This window comes from Apodemus sylvaticus, chromosome 7 (genome assembly GCF_947179515.1).
Source record: "Apodemus sylvaticus chromosome 7, mApoSyl1.1, whole genome shotgun sequence".
Classification (NCBI taxonomy): Eukaryota; Metazoa; Chordata; class Mammalia; order Rodentia; family Muridae; genus Apodemus; species Apodemus sylvaticus.
In genome coordinates this window covers 79,628,552-79,653,367 of record NC_067478.1, presented here as the reverse complement: position 1 = coordinate 79,653,367, position 24,816 = coordinate 79,628,552, and the positions used below count along the sequence as shown (strand labels likewise).

Genomic DNA, 24,816 nt, shown 5'->3' with positions numbered 1-24,816 from the left:
AGGAGACACCCTTGATCAAAAGCAGTGAGTGTTATATGACACTGTGACAATTTTACACAGAGCTCTGGATTATTGGAACAACCCTTTGAAGAAAAACAAAAAGAATCACAAAAATCATGGTGATGTCACCATTCCAGTCATAGCAGAAGTTTTTAAATGGTCCCACTGTGGGCATGGTCATAAGTCAGTCTTGGGATTTAAAGCCTTGACCATGTCCCAGAATCTCCTACGAGCTGTCTAGTGGGACCCTGACCTATCCTCACCTCACCTGGAATTCTCAAATTCTTGACTCAACAAGGTAGGTTTCAGGGTTCCAGGGTGCGTGTGGCACCTCTGAAGATGGAAGCTACTCACCGCTCTGTACTTGACCAGATAGTGTCTGATGGGGGAGCCTCCGTCATCCTGTTTGATCAGGTTCACCTTGATGGAGTTCCCGTCCTCTCCCATCTGCCCTTCCAGCTTGGGTGCGCTGGGTTCCCCTGAAACAGCCAGCAAATTTACATGAAATCTGGGTCCACAGAACGATGTGTGGACCCATCAAAATAGGCTGACGTGCTGTGGTGGGTGGGGCTGGGCACTTTGCTTTTCCAGAGATTCGAATGGTTAAGAAGCGATGAGTGTAGAACCTTGTGCTCCACTTGGCTGCCTCGCTTGGTCTTAGCTGAGGGTGCTTTGTGGGAATGATCTGGAAGACACTCCCTGTGAACACAGTTCTTTTTCCGTCTCTCTCAATGGTACTCACATGTCTTCCTGCAACTCTGCAGGTTTGATTGCTATAAACCTGACACATCTTGACAGAGTGCCTGGAATATGGGCAAATGTAGGCAGGTCTGAGTAGGAAATTTAAAAACATAGACTTCCTTTTCAGAACATTGCTGGGTTTTTTTCTCCCTGGGTACATCATAACTCACCCTAGAGTCCCAAGGGCTTGGTCACTGATGGGAGTGAATGACTCTGAGTTCTTGCAACTAGCTTTTCATGAATTAAATTTTATTGCTTTGGATCACTTAAAAAAAATACATTTCCAATTGTGGCTAAATAAAACACGAATTGCCATAGGCAAGTTTCCTGTGAATGTAACTACATTTATGGCTCAGTGGAGTGAGGGATAATCTTTGACTCTTCAATGTATTAAAGCAACAATCTTTGCCATCTTTTTTGCAAGCGGGGAGGTGGGAATGGCTTCAGTATTTTTCAGTAAGAAAACTAAAGTTTCTTGTTTCTCTTTATTTGGGCTTTATGCTCACTTGGACGGTAGTATTGGGGATCTAAGTGGGAGAAGGAAGGTGAGCCTGTGTGTGAAGAAACAGAAGGTGTCAGGATGGCTCTGTCCCGTGCTGCTGATTTACTGTAGGAGAAGCCACAAGCATACACGGAGGGGACATGTGAGGAAGTATAATCTAGGTTTGAAATTAAAACTTCATACTTGTGAAGGACCAGGACTTCCAGGGAGGACCAGGCTCTGTAATCTATTTCCTGACCTCTCAGGGAGGCTGTAGTCCACAGGGATATGGCATGAGAGCCAGGAAGGGAAGAACCACCAGGGAGAGAGGCTAATTACCTCACACTGCACCCCTCCCTATAAATGGAAGGCTGCAGGCAAAGTTGGAATTTGGCCTGGTCTCCTTGTTCAGCTGCTGGGAACTTCCTCTCTCGGATTCAGAGGTGGAAGCAGAGAGGACAGGCACACGCCACCTAGGGCCCTATGAGGTGTCTCCTGAGGCACAGTGTGCCCATCATCTGGAGCTGGTTAGAAACCCAGACTATTTCTGGACCAGGACTCCTTGGTTCGATGTGTGCATGTGTGTGCTCTGAGAACTAGTGGAAATGAGGTGTGTGTGTGTACTGCAACAGGGAGGACTCATAATCTTTATGTCTGACGGATATTTAGGAAAAGTCAGGATCAATATCTTTTCTATGGGAATTTAAGAATATCAAAACCAAACCAAACCAAACCAAAACAAAAACAGACAAACAAACCCCCCAAAAAACAGACAAACAAACCCAAAAAACAAAAACCAGAAGGCAAAGGTAAACAGGCACCCTGGTTTTTAAGTTTGAGTGTAGCCACTGCCCTCAGCTATTTGGAGGAAAGCATTTAGACCTAGTTGGAATATGTCAATCTCTGTAGGCTTTTCAAATTCCTTTGGGCTTTTCTACAGTCTTAGGCAATAAGTCACTTGTGTCTACAGCATTATAAATGTCTGGTAGGGCTCAAGGCGGAATCTCATTTTGAATAAGGTAGGGCCTCTGGATAGATTCCATAATGCTCTCCACAGTTGTGCTGAGGGAGCCATGAGTGAGCATAGCTAGTTCTGTTCTGACAGAATTAAGGTGACTAACAAACCTCAGGGATCCTTGGACATCACAGGCTTTAGCACTGAAAGCTCAATATCTCAGGAAAACCTTTAATCCTAGGCCGACTGGGATGACTGGTGGCCAAGGGTCAACGGATAATGGCATTATAGCTTTCTGCACAACATGGACTGTGTTGGACACTCCCTGGTGAAGAAGGATTCACCAGGCAGGTGAAGCCTAGAGGCTTTTCCTGAGGTCTCCTGGGAGTGAGGTGGAGGGGAGTCCACCCAGCTCCTTTGTTGAACCAACCTCACTATTTCCTCCTAGAATGGAGCACTGTGGGTACTCAAGGCATAATCAAGGACTTAAAACACTTCCTGTGAACTCTGATTGGTGGGAGCTCTGAGCCTCATGGGTATCACTGCCTTACTCTGCCTCCACACTAGCAGAAAGGGAGCACGGGATCCAGTGTAAGGGTCCTTCCACCTCTGCGATCACCACATGGGTGAATTTAGTGTTAGCTCTTCCTTGACAATTCCTTACACCACCATAAGGGTGGAAGACATGATAAATGACCATCAGCTAGCTTTTGTTATGAGACCTACCCTAAGATCAACATCTCCATACCTCAAAGACATACAGTTATCAATGTTATGCTTTACAATTTTGCCAAGCTTTCTGTAAAAAAAAAAAATCTGGTCTTTGAAAGAAAGTTTGAGTCCCTTTAAAGACACATGAATGAACAGATAACCCTCACAGAAGTCCCTGAAGAACCCAGTAGCCCTCCTAAAGGTAGAGTCTTACCTCTGGATTTGTTTCAGAAAAAAATGTGCATATAATTAGAATCTCAAAAACAAAAACAAAAACTCCTGAAAACCAGTACAGTTCTATCAGCTTACACACCCAGGAGGGAATTATCTATTCTATCTGATAAGTTTACTCTGATACATTCAAGTTTTCTCTTGAAGTTCAGAGCATTTTATATCATACAGTACTTAGGTTATCATTTAGAAAACTTTACCTACAATAAACCATACAAATATATGTTGTATTGAGTTCTAGACATTGTCTATCAGGCAATGATATTTCAAAGGTGAATGAGACATGATTTTTTAGCAAAATGAAAAACATAATATAGTTATTATTCATTAAAAAGATAGTGGGGGACTTTGGACAGTAGTGTAATCTTTCCTGTGACAGCATGCTTGCAGGAAGATCATTTTTAACTAACATGGAACTTTGGACCAATTTGGTAACCCTACAAGTCTTTTAAGTACATCAAGACTGGAGAGAGGGAGGGAGGGAGAGAGAGAAGAGAGAGAGAGAGAGAGAGAGAGAGAGAGAGAGAGAGAGAGAGAGAGAGAGAGACAAAGAGAGACAGAGAGAGACAGAGAGAGACAGAGAGAGAGACAGAGAGACAGAGACACAGAGAGAGAGAAGTTGTTAATTCAATTGTCTTAGCATTTTCAACTGCTTGCTGTCTGTTTTTCATTATAGATGAGGAATTGAGCTGACAAAACATTCCTTTCTGCACGAAGCTGGGCTTTGTATAGAAAGGGGACACTGTAGAGGCAATGGGCCTCAGCATTAAAGATGCTCACTGCTTAATTGAACACATTAGCAGAGGAAATGGTTTGGGGGGTCCCAAGGTTCTGGGGTGGCTGCTGCTGTGATTGAAATCATTATGGGCAATTTCAGAAAAACCAATATTGTAATTATTTGTAAATGTTGGTTTGCCATTCATCAGCAATAGGCATGTTGCTTTAAGAAGACCCCTGGGGTTAATTATACCCTTTGAGTTTAGCTTCATCTAGGATTCAATTTTCCCCCCTCAAATACTCTTATGTTAAAGCTGAACACAGCACTACTTTAAAAAATAAACCTTGCCAATAACAAATATCCTGGACAGTTCTGATATTCTACAGCAGACCATAAGTCATACACACATGGAAAAAATGGCATGAAAAAGGCCAAGTACTTGTCAGATACACCATAGGCAGGCTGAGGAGTGCCCTCTAAGAAACCATTATTGAGATGTTTATTTCTGGCCCGGGAGATTACAGGTTCCTCCCGTGGAATCACTGGGCTTCTGTGCCCTTCCCTAAATCCAAGTCTGCTGCGTGCCTTCCCTCACATCTGCAGGGGGCTGGCGGTGGGAAACAACAAAATTCACAGCAAGCCTGGGGGCTTGGGGAAGAAGCATCTGTGAAAGGAGCCAAGGGTTCCCTGCTCCACTCCAGGAGGCCCAATTGCTGAGCATGAAACCCCAAGGGGCAAACAGCCTGTCAAGGGCTCCATCCCTCTTCTTCTCGCATTCATTTTAAATGTCTATGTTTAATTATGTATGTATTATGTGTCTGCGAGTGGGTTTGTATACAAAAGTGCAGGTGCCTGCAGAGGTCAGAAGGGGGCGTCAGAGCCTCTGGAGCTGGAGTTACAGGCAGTTGTGAGCTTCCCAGTGTGGGGACTGGAACTATCCTGGGTCATGGGTCATCTGCAAAAACTGTACTTTTTTTTTTTTTTTTTTTTTTTTGCCACAGGGTTTCTCTGTGTAGCCCTGGCTCTCCTGGAACTCACTCTGTAGACAAGCCTGAACTCGAATTCAGAAATCCGCCTGCTTCTGCCTCCCAAGTGCTGGGATTAAAGGTGTGAGCCACCACTGTCCAAAAGCGGCACTCTTAAACTACTGAGCCAACTCTCCAGCCCTTGTTCACTGTGTCTTCTCTTTCAAACAGATCTGCACTGAGGTCTTCAGTCTCAGCTATACACACGGTTAACTACTGAATGATCTAGAGTTTGTATGAAAATCTAGAATGTTTACTATCAGCTATCACTGTTGTGAAGTAAAAAACACCGAACACTTTGCTTATCCCAACCCTCGTCTCCTTGGTTCAGTTATTTCTTACCAGCAATTTTAACCTTGGGGATGCCTGTTTTATTCTGTGCCTCTTTATACAAGTCCAAAATGGGTGATTTCCCTATTCACATGGGAAGCCTGTTTCACGTCTCTGGCTCAGTCACATTACAGTTCCATCAAGGAACGGCACTGACAGGTCCTTTGGGGATTAGCAAATTGCCTTGGGGAATCAGGATTTAGAGTGATTAGGCCACTAATTTTCCTTCCTGAAATGGAGTTCTTAGCTAGAGATATCAAATGAGTGACTCTAATATGATGTAGGCTGTGTCTGGTCTCGGTCTTTATAATGCTCCCCAGCACTCTGGGGGCCCCTCCCTGTTCCCCCATACTTCCAAGGCTTAGCTCAGTTATATTAAAGATAAAGGTGCCAAGTTGTCCTCAGCACTGTTCATCCCAAATGGGGTCTCTGGAGACAAGTGGCCTTTTTCTCTAGAGTTAAAGAGATGTCTGTGCTAAGGTGACCTGACCTTTGCCACCCAAGTCCTTGGCTTCAGGGAATATGGGATATGTGGGTACAGATGTGGCCAGTTTGGGGTTTAATTTATTTAAAATGCCTATGGGTATTTCATCTGCACAAATGTCATGTTTGTCACATGAGTGCCTGGTGCCTAAGGAGGGCATCAGATGCCTGCCCTAAGATTGGAATTGCAGATGGTTGGCGGCTTCTATGTTGTTACTGGGAACGGAACCCAGGTGGTTCGCTATCTCTCCAGTCTCAATTCCTCAGGTCTTAGGAGAGAGCTAAGCTTGATCTTCAACTTCTGGGGGCCCGAGCTCACTAAGACACCTGGTGCTGAGTCCCTTCCTGCCCAGTTCTCTTGGGAATTATGAATGTGTGTTGGGGGCAGGAGGGAGGGGTTTGGATGACAAAATGCAAATTGGACAGTAAACAAATGAACTCTGACAGACTAAGCCACAAAAACACCGATTCCATTCTTGTGGGTGGCATGAAAGCACCAACGGATTAATTGACCAATTATCTTTGTTTCACTGTCCTAAAAAAAAAAAAAAAAAAAAAAAGAAGCCAAACACTGACCATGAAGGTTTGGCCTGTTGCTTGTGAGGCTGATCCAGACTGAAGAAATTAGGACAGAAATAACTGACAAAGTGATTGCTGCTCCTGCCTCTGAGCCACAAGGGGGCGCCACACTTCACTATTTCATGAACATGGGTGTGGGTATTAAGTGGGCTATTGGGATGTTCCTGCCCTCACACTGGTAACCTTAGGGGATCCAGTCCCTACAAGAAGGCTTCAGGCTGATAATACTCCACTGCCCCTCTCTGAGGACCTTTCCGGCTACGGGCTATCTCTCTACCCTGGGAGCCGCCAGGGTGGGAGATCCTTAGGAACAAAGGCAATTAGAGTAGAAAGTCTGTGTCGACCTGTCAGAGGCCGAGGCTCCAAACACACAGCTGTAAAAAAGTAAAAATAAAGGAGGGTGTGGAAGGGGTGGTTAGTGATGTTTTCGATCTAAGAAGGAAGAGTGAGTGTTAAAGAATTTAGTTCGTCAGAACCAGCATTGCCTAACACAAGTCAGGGTCAGTAGCTAAAGAAAAAAAAAAAGATCATTATGAAAGGGCGTGAAGGGAGCCATGCTCAGACATGCAACACGGTGACAGGGGAAGCACAGCGGGCTTGTCACACTCATGCTGATGGTGGGAAACTGGAAGTCCCATTTACAGAGTCCTTGGACAAAGACCTATAAAGCCACTTCTCTGCAGAGGCTCCTCAAACTAAAGATTCAGATATAGGGGAGGGGTGGGGGGCGGGTAATAGGGGCATCTGATTAGTTTGCATAGGGCAGAGTGCAGCTCACCCCAACGAATTCACTCCCGCTGCCCTATGGTAGGGAATTAAACTGAAGTGTCTTTTCCACCACAGCTATTTGATGGTGAGGATGGGATTCAGTCCCTGGCTTACCCTCTCTTATTCAGTGTTTCAGAACGGAACATAGTATATCGTGTCTGGCTGATGGACGGAGTATCCGGTACACGGTAAACATATCTCAGGCAATTTTGGGTGGGAGTAGATGGGCAGAGGGTGGACTGGGAACACCTGACCTCATCAGCTGTTGTATGTACGACCCACTAACAAGAGAGATGCTATTAGCTGAGTGAACTCAGTCAGAGTCACTTAAATCCTTACTAATGACCAGGGGATGGAGGGGAGACGCCTTTAACAAAGCCTCAGTCTCTTACCCCACAAATTTTACTTGCTCTCCTCCCTCCCTCCCTCCCTCTTCCCCTTTTTTGGTTTAGTTGACTACTCCTGAAGTGGAACACTGCATTGAAATGGAGAAATTTGTCCACTTCATCCTGAATCACAGTACTGCACTACAATAGCCAAAAAAAAATTTTTTTTAAATAAACAAATTTCAAATTTGAACTTCAGCACTTAGTATTCTACAGGGAAGTCACTAGAACCCTAACCACTTAGCAGTCACCATGACTCTGAAAGAAGTCTTCTGCTGGAAACCAACTTAGGGGAGTGTGAATGTCACTATATTTGGGGTGAGGGGTTGCAAAAGATTTAGTAATCTTAAACTTCCAATATTCTCTGTCCAAAGACTGACAGATCCAATACCAATTTTTAACACAGATCCAATTATTACTATGGTTTGCAAGGTTCTGTTGTTTTGGGGACTCTTCTATTTTGCTGCATGGCATGTAAAATATAAGACAACTCATTGTTGGAAAAGAAGGGGCTTGCTCTGCAAGTCCAGGAGTCTGGATGTAGATGGGACTGGATTTAGGGTGATGTTGGCACAGCGACAAAGAGGAAGTCCTCAGTGTCTGTGAATGGAGAAGAAGGAAAGGGGTACACATAGGGTGACACATGTAGGGACTGTAACGCAGACCAGGAACAAAGACCATGCAAGACAAGCTATTGCGATTTTTGACTGTGTGGATGTCGCCCAATCAATTCTCAGAGAAATGAGGTCAGAGGTGAGGTCAAATGGAGGGGAAGCTCTTGCATGCGCGGGCACACTGGGTGGTTATTGGTGTTAGTGTGGCTACGTGATCACTGCAGCCTGTATGTGTCTTTAGGGTGTGATGCGAAGTAAAACTTTAGTTAGGAGAGAACAGAATGCCTGTGACTCCCAGGGGAGGCTTTGAACAGGTCTGAGTTTAGTGGGGGAAGCTGAGAGCCAATGCTGCCTCCTCTCTTGATGGTACGTGAGAAACGCTCTAACAAGGTTGTGACAGGAGCAGTATTAACTAATTATTTCGTCACCGTTGTGCGCTTCATCAGGGTATAATTTTATTTCCTTTTCTGTAAGGGTCAATCATCATGGGCTTCTTGATTGCACGGAGACTTCCAGTCACCGTTAATTGCCAAGTGACTTTTGCTTGATTTGTGCCTCCTGCCTGGGGGAGGGCCACTTTTGAGAAGTGACACCTCAGCCATCAATCCAAATTCTCATTTCAGAGAAGTCCTCCATTTATGCAAATTTTGTGAAGCACTCTCTGGTTTTAAAGGAGAGCAACCTTTGCACAGATCTCTCTCTCTCTTCCTGGAGCATTTCAAGGTTGCAAGGTATTTCCACAGGGGTTGCAACACATTTTGGAGAAATTGTAGTTTATGGAGCTAATGGACATAAAATGAAGCAACACGGCTACTTTTCCAAGCATATTTCTGGGAAATAATGTTTGTGAAGTCTGTTAAAAATTCAAGTTCCCAAACTGTGTTGTGGCTAACATGGCTTTAGTGGGAGGGCAGTTGGTATGACCAGCTTTCTTGAGGGAAAATATTAAACTAGAGGCTGTCAAGTTATCAAATTGCCATGTCAAGGCTGCAAGGACCGTTGAATTCTAGACATGAATTGATAGCAAAAGCAAATCTTTCAAATGGCTTTGCCGAATCTGAGACAGGGAGAAATTCGTGCCAGGCTGTGGCTCCAGGTTTATTCCTCTAATCAGAACAAAGAGCTTTACCTTCTGTTCACCAGCGTGGACGACATCATCAGCACCATGCAAGCCACATGACAAAGTCACATGATACGCACGCACATGATTGGTTGAAAGGAAAGTGGAGGAGGTCACATGAAAAATACAAAAAAATTAAAAACTGATGTAAACAATGGGCAGGGAGAAAAAAACCAACAACAAAATCACAGACTAAATAAAAGGAGAAACCAAATTAAATTAGCAGCTTCTATAGGAAACACTGGGAGGGCAGACACACTGCCCAGGAAGAGGAGAGTAACAAACTATATAGCGCATTTAGTTAACAACACCAGTAAGCATTAGATACAGTTGCAACATTGCGTATTAATACCACGCCAAGGAGCATGAACACTTTTAAAAATGAGGGGGTGTTTCTGTCAAGGCCCAGATGTCAATCAAGGTCAGTCCCAGAGTCTGTTAAAGGAGAGAAAAACAACAGCAAGTTATTGATTCACAGATTCCAGCATCGTCTCAGCGTCCTTGGGGAAGTGACGGTAGTGAGCCGTAGGTCATCAGGGAAGAGTCCTGAAAGAGTAACAGATTGTGTTTAATTAATGAGAGTCATTCCATGTTTGTCCTGGTCAAATAGGAGAAGGGGATGACTGAAGGATGCTGGGTAGATTCTGGCCAGAAAGGGACGGCTTGGAGTCTCTCACTCCACTTCCTTATGGCACACCTGTGACATTCTTAACACCCTATGGGACTCCGAAGAGCCAAGGCACACATACAAGGAAAAGGCCACCACAGGTAAAGGATTAAGTACCTTCTTGGCAATTGACACTTTGGCTGCATTAATACCAAATAGCAGGAACCAGCCCTGGTCCAGCACTCATTAAACACACACTTAAGTACTTATGGATCCAACGATGCCTTCAGAGTTGCCAAGACTACGTGGCTAAGGAAGGAGATCTACAGTGTGAACCAGGGTTTTCCTGTTTGAGTTCACTTATATTCCTTTTGCCATGGGCCTTATCCCACACTGCAGTGTGGGACTGAATGACCGGCCCTACAATTCTTAGGTTTCCTATCATAACTTTCACAGGCCTGGGGGTGGGGGAAGGAAGTCCTAGCTTTTGACAGTTGAGGTTAAGAGAGAAGGGAAAAGATATAAGATCAAGACATCTTTTGAAAGTACGCTGCTGCTTAATGAGGGAGAAGGGGTTTAGCTGAGTGCTACACCCCTCTCCCACTGTGAGCTGACACAATGCACGCTCTTATGGTCTATTGTCACACGGGTCTTGTCACACATGCTCGGAAGGGATTATATGTGACAAGAAGTTCCTCTTGATATTCTTTATGAAAACTATCTTTACCTATGGTTATAAACAGATCGTTATCACACACAGACAGACACACACACACACACACACAACACACATGCACAGACACACACACACCACACATACACACACGTATGTATACACACAGAAACGCACACCTCTGTAGGCGATATTACTTAGTTTCGCCCGAGTTATCTGACTGACGGAGTTCTACAGGACACAGCTACTCTGCTTCCTTTGCCCAGTGCCTCACATGCTCTGCATCTTGATTCGCTGGTGACGAACACATTCCTGCTAACTCCTTTATCTCCCTGTCCACTGGGACTTATGATTTGGGTCAGTAGTCAAGTGGTTCAAATAAAACAGACTCCAACCTCCTACTCAGATTTCACAACTAAGCATCTTATCTGTGGGTAGAAACGTCTGAAGGATAAAAACTGAAACACCTGTCAGGGGAGAAATACTTCATTCCTCTTCGGGAGAAGTCTGGAGCCAAGATTGTGTTTCATTGACAGACAAGACCAAGATGCAAAGAGGTGTCTCCAGCAGGACAGGGGTGTGCAAATGGGTCCTGTAGCTTTCTCCTATTGCCTGGGACACATACAGCAGGAGGGGGGAGGGGACAGGGTTGGGGGGGCGACTTCGGGAGATGCTATGGTAGAGGGGAATTGTTACCGCATTCCTTCCTAAATGCAAATACACCACAAGCAAACAAGAAAACCCTCAAACCCATGCGGGGGAGTCCAGCTTACTGTCATGTGCTGCTCCTCCCAGAACACCAAACCTCAGAGGCATGAGGAATTGAGAGTCACTGCAGCTCACACAGAGGAACACTGAGAAGGCAGACCATAGCTGTCTTCCACAGGAGGAAGAAAAAAACCATTCCATGCAGTACACACAACCAGGAAACTCTTCCCTCCCCTCTTTAATTATGTGTCAGAAGCCTTAGCCTGGGTGTGGGAGCTGGACTCTGCAGACCCGTCATCAGCCCGAGCTGACTGCTGCTTGGGAGGGGGCAGGACAGGCTCTCCCTGTGTCCAGAAATGAAAACCCTGGCTGCCAGCTGCCGGCTGCGAGTGCTGGAACACACAGTCATGTGCAAATACCCTTGTTGCCTAGCTGGGGGCTTTAGACCCTCGGCACCCACGAGGCTCCACATCATTAAGGCCAGCCTGGAGTCTTCAGCGCAGACTCAGGGGCTCTCAGGCTGGTCTAGGGAGAGGCCGTTGTCCCCTGGATCCTACTGTCTGGAGTGAACACATCTAGCCCTTGCAACACAGCAGCCTTGGAGGTGGCTTTGTTCTATTGTTTTACTAGCACCAAGTGTGTGCAGGGGAGGGGTGGGAGTGGGGGGGGAACAGAATGAAGAGTTTGTGGCTCCTTCTACCGTGTGCTCTGCTGTGAGACAGGGCAGCCATATTGTCAGGTGACACAGCTCCTTCTACCTTTCTCTGAGCAGCTCTCTCCTTTTCTTCTGGTTTCTTCTTGCTTCCAGGCTTTCCTCACTATTCTATTGCACTCCCCCCGTCTCTCTCCCCTCCCCCCTCCATGAGCACAGTCCCATGAGGCAAGGACAGTAAAACTATGGGAAGGAGATGCTATTCTTTGCCCCCAGCCCCTCACATTTTTCCAATCCTTTCCTGTTTTAAGCACAAATGTCAGTTTGGAAAGGTCTCCTCAAGCACAAACATCCACCCCTTATTCTTTTGGAGGAGGCTCCATTTGCTTTCTTGGCCAAACAGACAGCATGCTTAGAAATCCACTCAAGGCTGGGAGCCTCCGTGCAGTCACACCATAGTCTGTGCTACTGCAAGCGTCTGATCAGAGGCGTTGCCCAGAGCAGCGGGCTCTGTACTCACTAGTCAGGTCTGTGGTTGGAAGGACAGGAAGAGGCCAGGTTGCTATGGAAACACAGAAAGGGCACTAAATGGTGAGGGCCAGAAAGGACATAAAACTCGCATACCCCAAAGTACAAATTATGCATATCAGTGTGCATATATATCATAGTGCATCAGTCACTCATTTCCATCTCCTTGATTTATCAATATTAATATAAATATTTTGGAGAGATTATCAAAGATTTTACTGACAAAGGACTCACGTAGCAAGAGATAACGTATCCCCAATTATTCTTTCAAACAAATTCAGTTACTAAATGCTGGACTAAATTATATTTTGTGTATTTTTTAATTTAATCTTTTTTTTTTTTTTACAAATCTGTATATCATAAAGGGGAGTCTAGTTTTAGAGATAAGAAATCTGAGATTTGGGGATTCCAAAGAGACTCATCTGTGCTCATGAGGTCCCAGGTCAGAGCAGAGATCTGAACTGATGGCAGTCTGCTTCCAAGGCCTAGACTCCTCTGGCCACAGAGCACAGCTTGGATTGAGATGGAAGGGAAGATTCTTATGCAAAATGATAGGAAGAAGGCTTGAGGCTGAGTCCAGACTACAGGGACTTCTGCAGTATTAGGGATCCTAAAGCCATGTAGGCAGGGCCATGCTGTGGTGTGCCGCTCTGGGCTGGTGCCCACATCACCCCGGGCACACCCCCTCACAGCCCTCCCCTCCCCCACTAGAAAGCCAGGTTCAAGTTTCCAAGGAGTAGACCTGCTCCACTCCTCCAGATTCAAAGTAATAAAGTCTAGCACAGTAAAGAGAAATGAGAGGAAAGAGCCAGGCTCACCCACGGTGACAAAGGCCCAGTTCATGTTCCTGCTGGGTCAGAGATGCCCGTCCAGGGTAAGAAGAGCAGAGATTGAGAAATGCTATAAACCTTCGTTATTTTCTTTACGGTGGGTATGCAGTGGGAGGAGGCTCACCGTTTGATTTTAGAGCGGAGATCAGCAAGCGCCACTCACAAAGTATTCAGCAATTTGTGCGGCCCGCCTGTGAGCAGGCACCGTTCATTCCCCTACAAATATTTATGAGGAGTCTATGCACTTATGGACACAGTGAAAGCTACAGGCTGTGCTCTATAATTTCAGAGCTTAAGCCCAACTAAAATAAAGGGTAAAAACACAACGGACGCCTCAAAGCGTTTTACACATGACCCCGCAGGCAGGGCAGAGATTTTTTTTTCCCCTTGGTAAATTCCTTTGGCTTTTCCAAATATCTGCTTTGGTCTGGCCTGCTGGGAATCACATCACAAGTATACAAAGCGGCCTCAGGGCATCTGTCTGCAGGGCGTCCCATCCAGAGCAAAGCTCTTCACTTGTCTGCCCGGAGAGGCCCTGTGTCCATTCCTTTTTCCCTTTGCTTCTCTTAACCCCACCCCCCATGTGACTTTCCTTTGCCAGTGCTGTGTTATCTTCCGGTGAACCCAGAGAAGCCTATAACTGTAGGCAGACGAGTGGAAAGGTACTTGTAGGGATGGGGCTGAAGAAAGCAATACTCACTAGCTCGAGGAGACAACGGAACAAGGGTGGAGGAGTTAGCAGGAGCCACTGGAGAAACAAAAATGAAGGTGAAAAAAAATGGAAAATAGATCACTGGGAACATATGGATGCTGAATTGAAAAAGAAATAGGAGTAGCGATCCTGGGGTCCCAGTGTGAGGAGACGGTGTGAAGCGATTTGGAAAGAGAAAAAAAAATACGCGGGACGAGTAGCTGGCACGCTAGCGGACGGTGCGCGGGGCTCTCTTTTAAGTACACACCTTGAGCCCAAGAGCCTGATAAGGCTGGCATGCAGGTAAGGGATTGGCCAGGAGCAGCTGAAGAGGCTTCAGACCGCGACTGAACACAGCCACTTGGGCGTGATTGCCTGTGTCCATAAGCTCTGAGGGACAAGAGGCTGCCCCTCAGCAGCAGCAGCTCCCCACCTAAGCCTCAGTTTAATGGGAGTCTCAGAAAGGAAAGAGACTGGCTGTACAGGTTACACCCTGGATATGTGTTTCTATATAGGAATGTCTTTATGTACATTTCCTCTGTGTGTGTGTGTGTGTGTGTGTATATGTGTGTGTGTGTGTGCACGCGCACGCACACACATCAAAACCAGATGTTCAGAGTCTTCTTCGATCGCTTCTCCACCTTGTTTTAAAATTTTTTTATTTTAAATTATATGTATATGTGCATGTCTTCATGTAGATGTATATGAGGGTAGGGACCTGAGAAGACCAGAAGGAGACATCAGACCCTCTAGAGATGGAGTTACAGGTACTTGTCTGACATGGATCCTGGGAACTCAAGTCGGATTCCCTGCAAGTGTAGAACAGGCTCATCACCAGTGAGCCCTCTTTCGGGTCCCAATCCACCTTACTTTCTAAGACTTTCAGGGTCTCTCACTGAACCTAGGGCTCACTGATTCAGAGAGTCTTGCTGGCTACACAGCAAAAGCCCTGTTGTCCCTGAGCTCTGGTCCTGGGGTCACAGGCACATGTGGCTGCTCCTGGCTTTTTTATGTGAGTGCTAGGGCCTGGACTCAGATCCTCACTTGTATACAGCGAGTGATTAAATGACTGAGCATCCCCCTCCCTCCTGGCACATATAGCAAAACCTACACATCTCACTCTCTAACCTCAATAACTGAGGGACATGAAACTGGCCATTTTCAATGACAAGGGACAGTTGGTTTTTATACAGAAGCCTCTGAAAACAGGGCTGCTTTCCAAAAATCCTCCCTAGAGGAGGTGATTGTTTAGAGTGAGACAAACAACATTCAGCATCATCCCCAGGCCCCCAGGGAAAGGAATTATTAAATATACAGGATCCTCACAAACAATCCCAAGTACCCTTCAGCATGGAGGATGCTTAGCGACTGTACACTGGAACACTGAATGGGACTTTGGCGTTTGATTGACAAGTATCCAGAAGTCCGTCAGCAGTAACAGAAGGCAGGCTCCTCTGGGAGCTGGGCGACAGAATGGGAAAGCTATTGGCAGAGCTGCCTCAGACGACACCATCAGAGCCAGTGTCCCTGATGTCATAGCAGTTTGGTTACCAATCTTTCATGAGTAGGTGACTCAGTTAATTAAGGTAAATGTTTTTCAGTCTCTTTGTGTGTGTGTGTGTGTGTGTACTGAGATGTTTGTGTAATTGTGTTATTTTGGGAAAGGCCTAATAACTTCTGCATTTTAATCATGTGCACTGCAATGCATTTAAGGCTTCTTCGCATGTGTCACAGTGGGGACAGCATATCAAGATAAAAATCTCAGAGACACATCTTTTAAAAAACAGGCACCTGATATACTCTATCTTGTTTCTTAGCATAGAAGCAAAATCAACAGTAGCAACTAGGCCATGAAGTGGCCTCGTTCTACAAGTGTGTGGTTCAGTGACAGAGCAAAGAGATTTAGCAAGAAGACAGAGTACAAATTTCCAGCAGGGAAGCAGTCTCTCCCGGCAAGCAGATCACGAACTTATGAGCAGAGGGTCTCGACACACAGGCATCGAGTTTGAAATCACATGCACAGAACACTCCCCAGGCTGGAGCTCAGTTTGCTCTCTTTTCTCCTCCATGCACTGTACACAGAAGACCCTCGAAAAGCTAAACCATGCTTTGCCTCGCAGCTAGCTGGGAGGCCTTAGGGCTTTTGCTAGTTGTGCCTGTTCTTCTCTGGCTGTGGTTACCCTACACTCCTGACTGTGCAGAGGTTTCCTAGGAGCCAAGGAAGCACCTCTATTATTGAAACATCCCAATAAACTCCAGCAGTTAGTCAATGCCCAACACTGGTCTTAACTAACCACTCCCAACTCCCAAGTCTTGCCCTGTGCCTTTTGTCTCTCCAGCTTGGTTAGGAGTTCCGCTCTGGTCCCAAGCTCAGAGCCACAAGTCGGTCTGTGTCTCTACACCTATAGTCCTATAGGATAGGGCAATGGTGCCAGTGAATGAGTGCAGGCTTGGGAGAAGCACACACAGATCAGTCTATGGATGATTCTTCATCTGGTTTCAGAAAGCTTTCTTGTCTTCCAAGAAATGGGAGTAAGGACCCAGAGGAGACCCTTGTGAAGACCTGCGGCTTTACAGTAGAAAAGCAGGCTTTGTCTCAGCAGTGGTAAAGACTGGCTTCATCTCCCACACGGTGTCCATTCTCAGGACAGGCAGGATGCTCTCCGGCACACCCGCACCAGTGACTTGGGGAAGCTTATGAGGGTTAAAGGAAAGATTCCCACTGAGGTTTCTTTAGGGAGCGTGCTGTTCCAGTGTTTACAAAATCACCACGCTTATATTCTGTGTACGCTTCTAAGATTACACTTCAATTCTGCTTGTCAAAAGTAATCTTTCCTTTTTAACCCTCTCTCCCTCCCTCCTTCCTTTCTCTCCTTCCTTTCTTCTTTCATTGCTTCTTTCTTTCCTTCCTCCCTCCTTGTCTGCCTGGAGGTTTGAATCTATGGTGTTGCACAGGCCGGGCAAGTGTTCCACGGTGGAGATATATCTCCAGTCCTTTCTCTTTTCATTTTATTTTGAGATAAGAGTCTCACTATGTTCCCCAGGGTAGTCTGAAACTCAGTGTGTAGCACAGGCAGGCCTTGAACTTATGATCCTCTCACCTAAGCCTCCCACAAAGCTTCTTAAGGCCCATAAGGCCTGATGCTTATTAACTCTTTAAATCATACATTTATTATATGATTGAGAAAATCAACTTTTGGGCTAATCGTTGCTGGGTCACAGCCTTCTGCAGAGGACACTCAGAGTCTCCACTAATCATCTACATTCATACTACTAGACAATAAAAGACCAAGTCCAGGGGCTTCCTTCTTTTAAAAACTAAGAAATAAAAGTAAAAGTAAATATTTTAATTAAACACATAATTTTTAACATGACTTGAAGAATTCCTTCTGCTATATTAAAAAAAACAAACCCAACACCCGACCCCCAATAATACTATCTTCATAAGGACCAAGCTGGTAATGAATGAAAACTACTGTGACTTCAGGGGCCAAGTCAGGCTCCTCCAAGTCAACTGTAATTGCTGCAGAGAAGACAGTCAACAGAAAGTCTTCTCTGGGCCTCCCTTCCTCTAGCTAGCAAAGCCAGTCCTTGCTACTGATCATTTCCTGTAGAGAAGGGTCTGGAGGAAGCAGCTTAGGATTGCTGGAAGGATCCAGAAGGAAGAGCTTTCTCACCAGATTCCCCTGGGGCACAGCTGTCAGTCCTCCTCACTATTCCCTGTCTGCACCCTTCAGTCCCACAGGTCCTGATTCTGACACCTTCCCTAGCTGACACCAACTTGGCTGATGGCACAACATCCACACTCAGCAACTTAGTTTTTATGGTTGCTGCAGTATTTCGAAATACTTTATAAGTTTCCCCAAGTGCCTTTTAGGATCTAGCAGCTTCCTAGAATGGCGCATAGCTTCCCGAGTATCTTTCTGTCCGGGTCTGTCAGGTACCTTCACTCTCTGTTCTCAAGGTGCTCAGCCTAGGAAGAGCCAGACCTTAGCCAAGTGACTTTTGGGAGCTGGGTGTCTCTTCAGGCTGAAGGGTCAGGGCCAGTTCGACTCTCTGTAGCACCTGCTACCTCTCTTGTCTCCTTTGTTTTCAACGTAGTGTGTTCCCAGTTTATATAATTAGAGTGTCACTCCAAGGGGAATCTCCCGCCTCTCTCCATGCTACTGGGTTGCTTCTGAGTTAAGCGACCAGTCTTTTCCCAACATGGGAATGCATGCTGTCAGCTGACCAGAGTCGAGGGCTTAGCTCCCTCCCCATGCCCACTGCAGGCAGCTGCCTGCAGGACACAGCGTGGCTACACCTTTCTGAGAGCCCCCACCAGGCCTTCCCACCAGTTGGCTCTGTTCCTCTTTATCTCCTAACTAACAGGTAAGCCAGGAAGCATGCGTGCTCCATTCTCTTACTTCCTAAAAACAAAGGGGAAGATTATTTTTGGCTCCTTTTCCTCGATCATATTTGGAACAGTGTCCTCAGGAGGCAGGCGTCACTCTGCTGGCACTAGGGCTAAAGCGAGGGGTTGCTATTAGCTTGTTACTCAGAGACCATCTGCAGATTTCCACCATGCTTGGTTCAGCAGACCTTATCTTTTCCACACAGCAATCACTACACACAAAGATTAATAAATAAAGACAATTTCAAAGGACACGGAAGTCGCATGCTCTAGAACAGTAGTGGTTAGCCTCCCGGAGTGACCTATGTATGTTAACAAAGGCACAGCTAGACTAAGGTCAGTGTGGTTAGGGCTCAGACAGCATCATCTACTTCAGCCTCTAGGAGACAAAAAAAAGGGTCCAGAACTAAATTATGAACTAGAACTAGGTGTTAACGCTATGGAAACAGGTAATGAGGTATGAAGAGGCACTTACGTGGAGGAGGGCCATCTGCATTTCCCATGGATGGAACACAGACAGAAAGAAAAGCCAAGAGACAGACCCAAGGGAAAAAAAATAAGATGTAAAAGAAATGACCAGAATCCACAGAGCACATGGAGCTGAAACTCAAATCATCAAATTACTTTCAACAGAAAGAAACAGTCCCTGCAGAAGGACCATGAAACAGCCCTATCACTGGGAAGAGGTTAAGGTGGTCTCTCTGTAGGCTCCCAAGTTGCTTCTCAGACAAAGAAGCAAAGTGTGGTCTTGCATGGGTTAAATCAGGGCCTGGGGAGAGCTTGGACACCCAGGAGAGCAGCTCCACAGCGTCTTCACCGGCTGGAGGGACCCAGGAGCCTTGTGGGGTAGCAGTGTGGATGGCAGAGGAACATGGTCAGGAAAAGGCTCGTCCAGAGCCTGGCTGCTGAGGGAAATGAAGGCTAAGCCGGCCAAACATGATTTAGGGTTGGAGGGAGTGACAGAGAGAAGCTAGAGGCTGCCCTGAGTGGAACCTGGGGAGAGCAGCTCGCTTGAAAGAGTCCGAGAGGCAGAGACGTCTGGGGAGTCATCTTGGGAAGGGAGAATCAGACACGTGCAGGGCCTCTATTAGACGGTGGGTACCTGTACCTCCTCACAAAGAAGACTCTATTTTTCTCTCTATAACTTAATATCACCACTGCGTCAAAAGCGCAGGCACTAATGGTATAGGCAGTCACTGTCTCTGTTGTCTTCCTTCAAGTCACAAAGTATTGAGGGGCCTCTGTGACCTCGTTCAAAAGGCAGTGCTCCCAACTCCTTCCATTTGCCCTGTGTGTTTTCCCCTCCCGCCTCAGACCTTCCACCACAGTTAATCATTGGTGGCCTCTGGCTGCTATTCTAATAAGCTGGGCCTCCCACTGGAGCCTCCACACATTTTGAGAAGAGTGAGTGTAGATCAGCCGTCCCTGAGAACCAGAAAGTTGAGTGGGCCACTAGAAACATGGGAATCGGAAAGTCAACAGCTATCTTCTGAGGTACGATAGGGGGCAGCTCAGTGTCCCTGTCTGTCTGAGGAAAAGAGGGAAGAGTATGAATGTGGAGAGAGACAGAGCAGCTGGCTGTACTTACGGACTGGCTGTGTCTTGAACTCAGTGGCTGCGCTGATCTCCCCCAGCCCCTTGCCGTTGAGGGCCGCCAGCCGGACCGAGTACCTTGTCTCAGGTTTCAGGCCCATGATGGTGACGATGCCTTCCATGTTGGCTGTCGTGAGAAAACAGGGGGCGGGGGTTGTGATTAAAAGAGAGTGCCTATGTGCAGGGAAGTAGATGTGGAAGACAGCATGGCAGGTCTTCAGCAAATTAAACACAACCACTGCTTGGCAACTAGGCAGAAAAACTGAAAGCAGATGAACAGATACCTGTACACGTGTGTTCACGCCTGCAGCGTGAAGTCCCAAGAACACACTAGCGGTCAAAAGCCACAAGCATCCTTGATGACTTTGATATAATAGATGAATGGGCTAACGAAATGTAGCAAGGAGCAATGGTGGGGTATTTACCCAATCTTACGGGTGAGATGTTGACAAATGGTACGACAGGGTAAACCTTGAGAACATTCTGCTAAATAAATATGCTGCTGCTAGAGGACCATAGCGTACGACTCCACTCTCATGGATACCTAGGATGATCAGCTAGGGAGCGGCAGCAGGATGGTGGTGGATAGAGGAGGAATTAGAGTTTCTGTCTGAGGTGATGGACATGTGCTGAATCTGTTCGGCAGTGAGAGTTGTGACTCAATGCCACTGGCTTGTGTACTTAGAAATGACTGAATGAAAAATACATGTGACTGTTCCCCATAATTAAAATATACGTAGAAGTGATCCTTTAAACTAGAAGGGACTGAGGAGGAATCTCAGTGGATGAAATGTCTGTTGTACAAGAGGAATACCTGATTTCAAATCCCCAGAAGCTATGTAAAATCCGGGATGGAGGCACTCTCCTGCAACACAGCACAGGGGCTAGACATGGATAGATCATAGACTGCTGAAGTTCCCTGGTCAGCCAGCCTAACTGAGCTCATGATTTTCAAGGCCAGAAAATAATGGTGGGGAATGATCCAGGAAATTTTTATCTATCCATGGATACTTGATGCTGACTCCAGAAGAGGGGCACAGAGAAGACAGGGGTGGGAGGGAGTGGGTGGGGGGTGGGGGTAGGAACACACACACAGGGTTGGAGGAAGGGAAGGAGGAAGAAAGATAGGGAGATAGAAAGGAAGAGAGAGAGATGGGGATATTTTCTTCAAAGACATTATTGGATTGACTTAACTTGGAAGATAGAACAGGATTTATTCGCAGTAGATCTGTCTGTCATCTTGCTAGCTTGGTTACTGTCAGCGATACACGACTGTTCCTGGGTACAGACCATTAGGGATGCCTAGGTATCATCAGAGAGGAAGCAGAGAGCAGAGTGGAGGATGCTCTGCACACTTTCCCACTGAGCTCGGCACCTAATCAGGTCTTCTTTCTGGGAATCACTGCAGATGTCCTTCCTGTCCTGATGAGGTCACAAGAACTAGGTCCTGAAGCAGCAAGGGACAGAAGGCCAACAACTCTATGGAAGCGTGACCCTGTCCTAATTCTAGCTGAAGAGTTCCTATCTCTACAGGAAGCTACATGGGATGGCAGATGGTGACACCCTGCACGCTCCCTACCTACATGGACAACAATGATCTGATGAATCCGAGGGTGTGGACCAGACTCACCTTCTTTGGCATCATACCACTTGAAGTGCCATGCCTCTTCACCCAGCGACTTCCACTCAGCCTTGTACTTGAGGATGGGCACTCCGCCTGTGGCCTCTGGCTCATCAAACTGAACCTGTGCTGTGCTGGAGTATGGCTCCACCCGGTCGATGGATGGAGAAGACGGCGTGTCTGTGAGAATACATATGCACACCCAGGTCACGTATGCAGCCCAAGACCACAAACGCCCAATCTGAAGTATGTCTCTTATGTTTCTGCTTTATTTAGGGAATACTATAACTATATGTAAGAATTTCTGAATTTTGAGATTCCACTTTCCTAGCTTATTGCACATTCTTCTCAACCTATCCCATAGCTGGATTCTCTCACTCTAAGTGGCTAACAGCATCTAACTCTTCAGAGCCTGGCTTCATCTTCTACCCCTTCACTGGTATCCTTGACATGTATAAGATGTGCCATCGAGGGCAAGGATGGTGTGGAAGTTACCACGAATGGCACTTACCTGCTTGAACAAGGATGAATTCCAAGGACTCCTGTCCAATACGGTTCACGGCTGTACAATTGTAGTTTCCAAAGTCATTTTCTGAATCAGGGGTTACCTGTAGAAGGATAAACTCCATGGATTACAGTGTCCCATGGGTGGCCACACTCAATTTATTTCATAGATACAGTTAGCAAAGAGTAAATCAGGGGGGAACACATTATCTTTCTCAGTGTAAGGAGCTCAGTGCCTCAAGAATCAAGAGATTCATTCCCTTTCCCAGTCCCGGCCTAGGCACATGGCCAGGACCAGTGAAGCTGAGGATGGGGACCTCGGTTTCTTCTCCACCCTATGTTCCCCAGTTCTGGATGTGCCAGAGAAGCAGGAGAAATGGTGAAACTCGTCCCATGACCACACAGCCTGTTCCACCCTGCCTTTCCCTGCCCCCAATTCACCTCCAGATAGCTAGCAGATGGGGTGTTGTAGATCTTGATATTGCTGTAGTTGGAGCTTGGCAACAACTGACCATCTCGGAACCAGGAGATGGTGGCACTTGGGTAGGCAAAGACCTCACAAGTGATGTTCACTTGGTTCCCTTCCCAAGTGTACACAGCCACAGGCCCCTGGAGCTTGGGAGCATCTGCAACGAAGGACAATGACCATCAGAACAGTTTCCACCTTCTTGGAACACCCAGAGTCTGTTTTCTGGCACTAGAAAGTAAGCCTGATCCAAAGGAGAGCTGGTGCCTGGAGCAGTAGAGCTCTGGGAACTTTGAGAATTTATGTTGGAATTCACATTGGGGAATGCACTAGGTAGAACTTTCTACTGAAGCTGAAGCTCTTGACCCTTCACTGTTCCTCCCTCCACCCACTCCTTCCCAAGTTATTGCTCACATTGAACTTCAAGGTACATGGACTGGGAGTCCTGGCCGATGGTGTTGCTGGCAGTGCAGATATATTCTCCAGCATCTGTGTACTGGATGCTCTTCAGGGTCAGGGAGGACACACGGGCATGGCTGCGGACCACCATGTGCCCATCCATAGTCTGCCAGGAGGAAAGGGACAGCATCAGACACTGAGGTGAGGCAGAGGGCAGGGCCAACTAGAGCAGCATGGGTCTAGGAGACAAGGCCATTGCTTGTCTACAATCAGTCTCTAGTCCTCTCTCTACATCGACCTCCTAAATTCACATCCCCAATTTCATAATGGAGGAGAGTGTGGGAGCAGAGTAGAAACTTTAAAGCAGTTTGAAAAGAAAATGGGACTCGGTTGGTTGGGGGCATAGTACGGTCTCCCAAGACTAGTTTGAGGTGTGTTAAAATGAAAACAAAAGCCCTGGCTGGCACAGATCCTATCAAGGCATTGTCTACCACTCTCCTCTGGCCTTTCCTTCTGGTCTGACTACCACCCACAGTTCTATGGTGTGTGAATGTGTACTAGGAAATGCCAGTGACCCAAATGTAAGAAATGCAAGAAGTGTCTTTCCTATAAATGTCTCTCTTTCCTGCCTGCTTGATTGCAAGACAATTTTCATTCTTAATGTGGAAACAAATCAAAGCTCATGCCCTGCTAAGCTGAAAGTAACAGAGGCTCCTCTCGAAGAACAGTGCAGAAAGAGTCACAGGCTCACCCAGAATTCTTTGCACCAAAGTCTGCATCCATCTCTAGTCTCTGACCATTAATTTACTCAGCCTCTAGAATTACAAGCACTGCTAAGAAATGAATCAGCACATAATCCCTAGGCAATGGATATTAGAATATTTGCAAGGGCTTCTTCCTTGGCATTCTAAGCAAAAGGGTTGCTAGCCATTGAAGGGTTTAGGCAGGTGTTCCTGGGCCAGATTTCCCAGAAAATTGGTAAACTGAAGAAGGGCCCTATTCTATGTAAGCTGGGCCATTAGGTCCACTGCAAGATGCTCAGTAGAGAGGACAAGAGGGTGTGCTGCATCTGCTAAGCTATTAGGTTTGCTCCTCAGAGAATTAAAGGGCATTTAACCTCAGTTTCTATCAATTAGAAGGTGCCCAGAGGGCAGAACCACAATATCCGTTGTCAGCCAGTCCAGGAGATTCATAAACCAAAACCAAAACCCAAACCCAGACCAAACTGAAAAAGTGTCTCTGGCCTTGTACAGCAATCTCAGCAGAACTATGTCACACAGTCCATTTTCCCTCAGTAACCTGCACTGTTTGAATCAGGTCCATTTCAGTTGTCTGAGTTGTATCTGGGACCTAAAACATGCTTCCAACAAGGGAAGGAGAGACAAAAGAAAACCATCTCTGCTTACAGCTGTGTTTAGCCCTTTCTCTCAGAGATGGATGTCCTGTCAATAGGGGAGGCGTGTTGACCAAGAACCTGCATCCTAGGAAGTGATACACATTAAAGAGAGGTGACAGGAGACTGTCCCAGAGAGCTCAGAGACATACAGTTTATTGGAGATCCCAGGACTCCTTTTCTTGTAGGCTGATAGTGGATCGTCTTAGTGGCTATTTTTATATGTCAAACAAAATTTTCACCTATCAGTCTGTTTCAGGGACACTGAGAGCATGAAGTCATTCTTGCTGGTATCTCTAAAAAGTTAACCTGTTTGCTCATCATTCCTACCTAAAGTACAATAGAATTGAAGGGAGAAGGAGCTCCAGGTCCACACAGGGTCTTGTCCACCTTGGGATGAATTGTGATTCTATGTGACCCAGATCATGCTTTCCTGAGACTGCTGTATACACAGTTCTCAGGAATCCAAGGGGGACCTTTCCATGTGGAAAGAAGGCAGAGTGAGGCACGTAAGTAGGAACATTAGTACAAAACAAGATAGAAACAGCCTTTGCTCAGAAATGTCTGAAGACAAGCTCAGAGTGGCTGCAGGACTTTTTTGGTTCATTTAAAAAAA

General features: G+C 46.4%; 1 protein-coding gene across 4 annotated transcripts in view; it reads right to left on the bottom strand.

Annotated features, from left to right (window-relative positions):
• The window catches only part of Ncam1 (neural cell adhesion molecule 1), a 291,408-nt gene that overhangs the window by 20,527 nt on the left and 246,065 nt on the right, over positions 1–24,816 (bottom strand). For all 4 annotated transcript variants that reach the window (XM_052188394.1, XM_052188397.1, XM_052188395.1 and 1 more), the window contains 6 exons: positions 22,823–22,973; positions 22,384–22,568; positions 21,950–22,046; positions 21,448–21,618; positions 19,813–19,944; positions 355–479 (listed from right to left, as the gene is read on the bottom strand). In XM_052188394.1, coding sequence (XP_052044354.1) covers positions 355–479; positions 19,813–19,944; positions 21,448–21,618; positions 21,950–22,046; positions 22,384–22,568; positions 22,823–22,973 — 861 coding nt within the window. The remainder of the gene's footprint in view (positions 1–354; positions 480–19,812; positions 19,945–21,447; positions 21,619–21,949; positions 22,047–22,383; positions 22,569–22,822; positions 22,974–24,816) is intronic.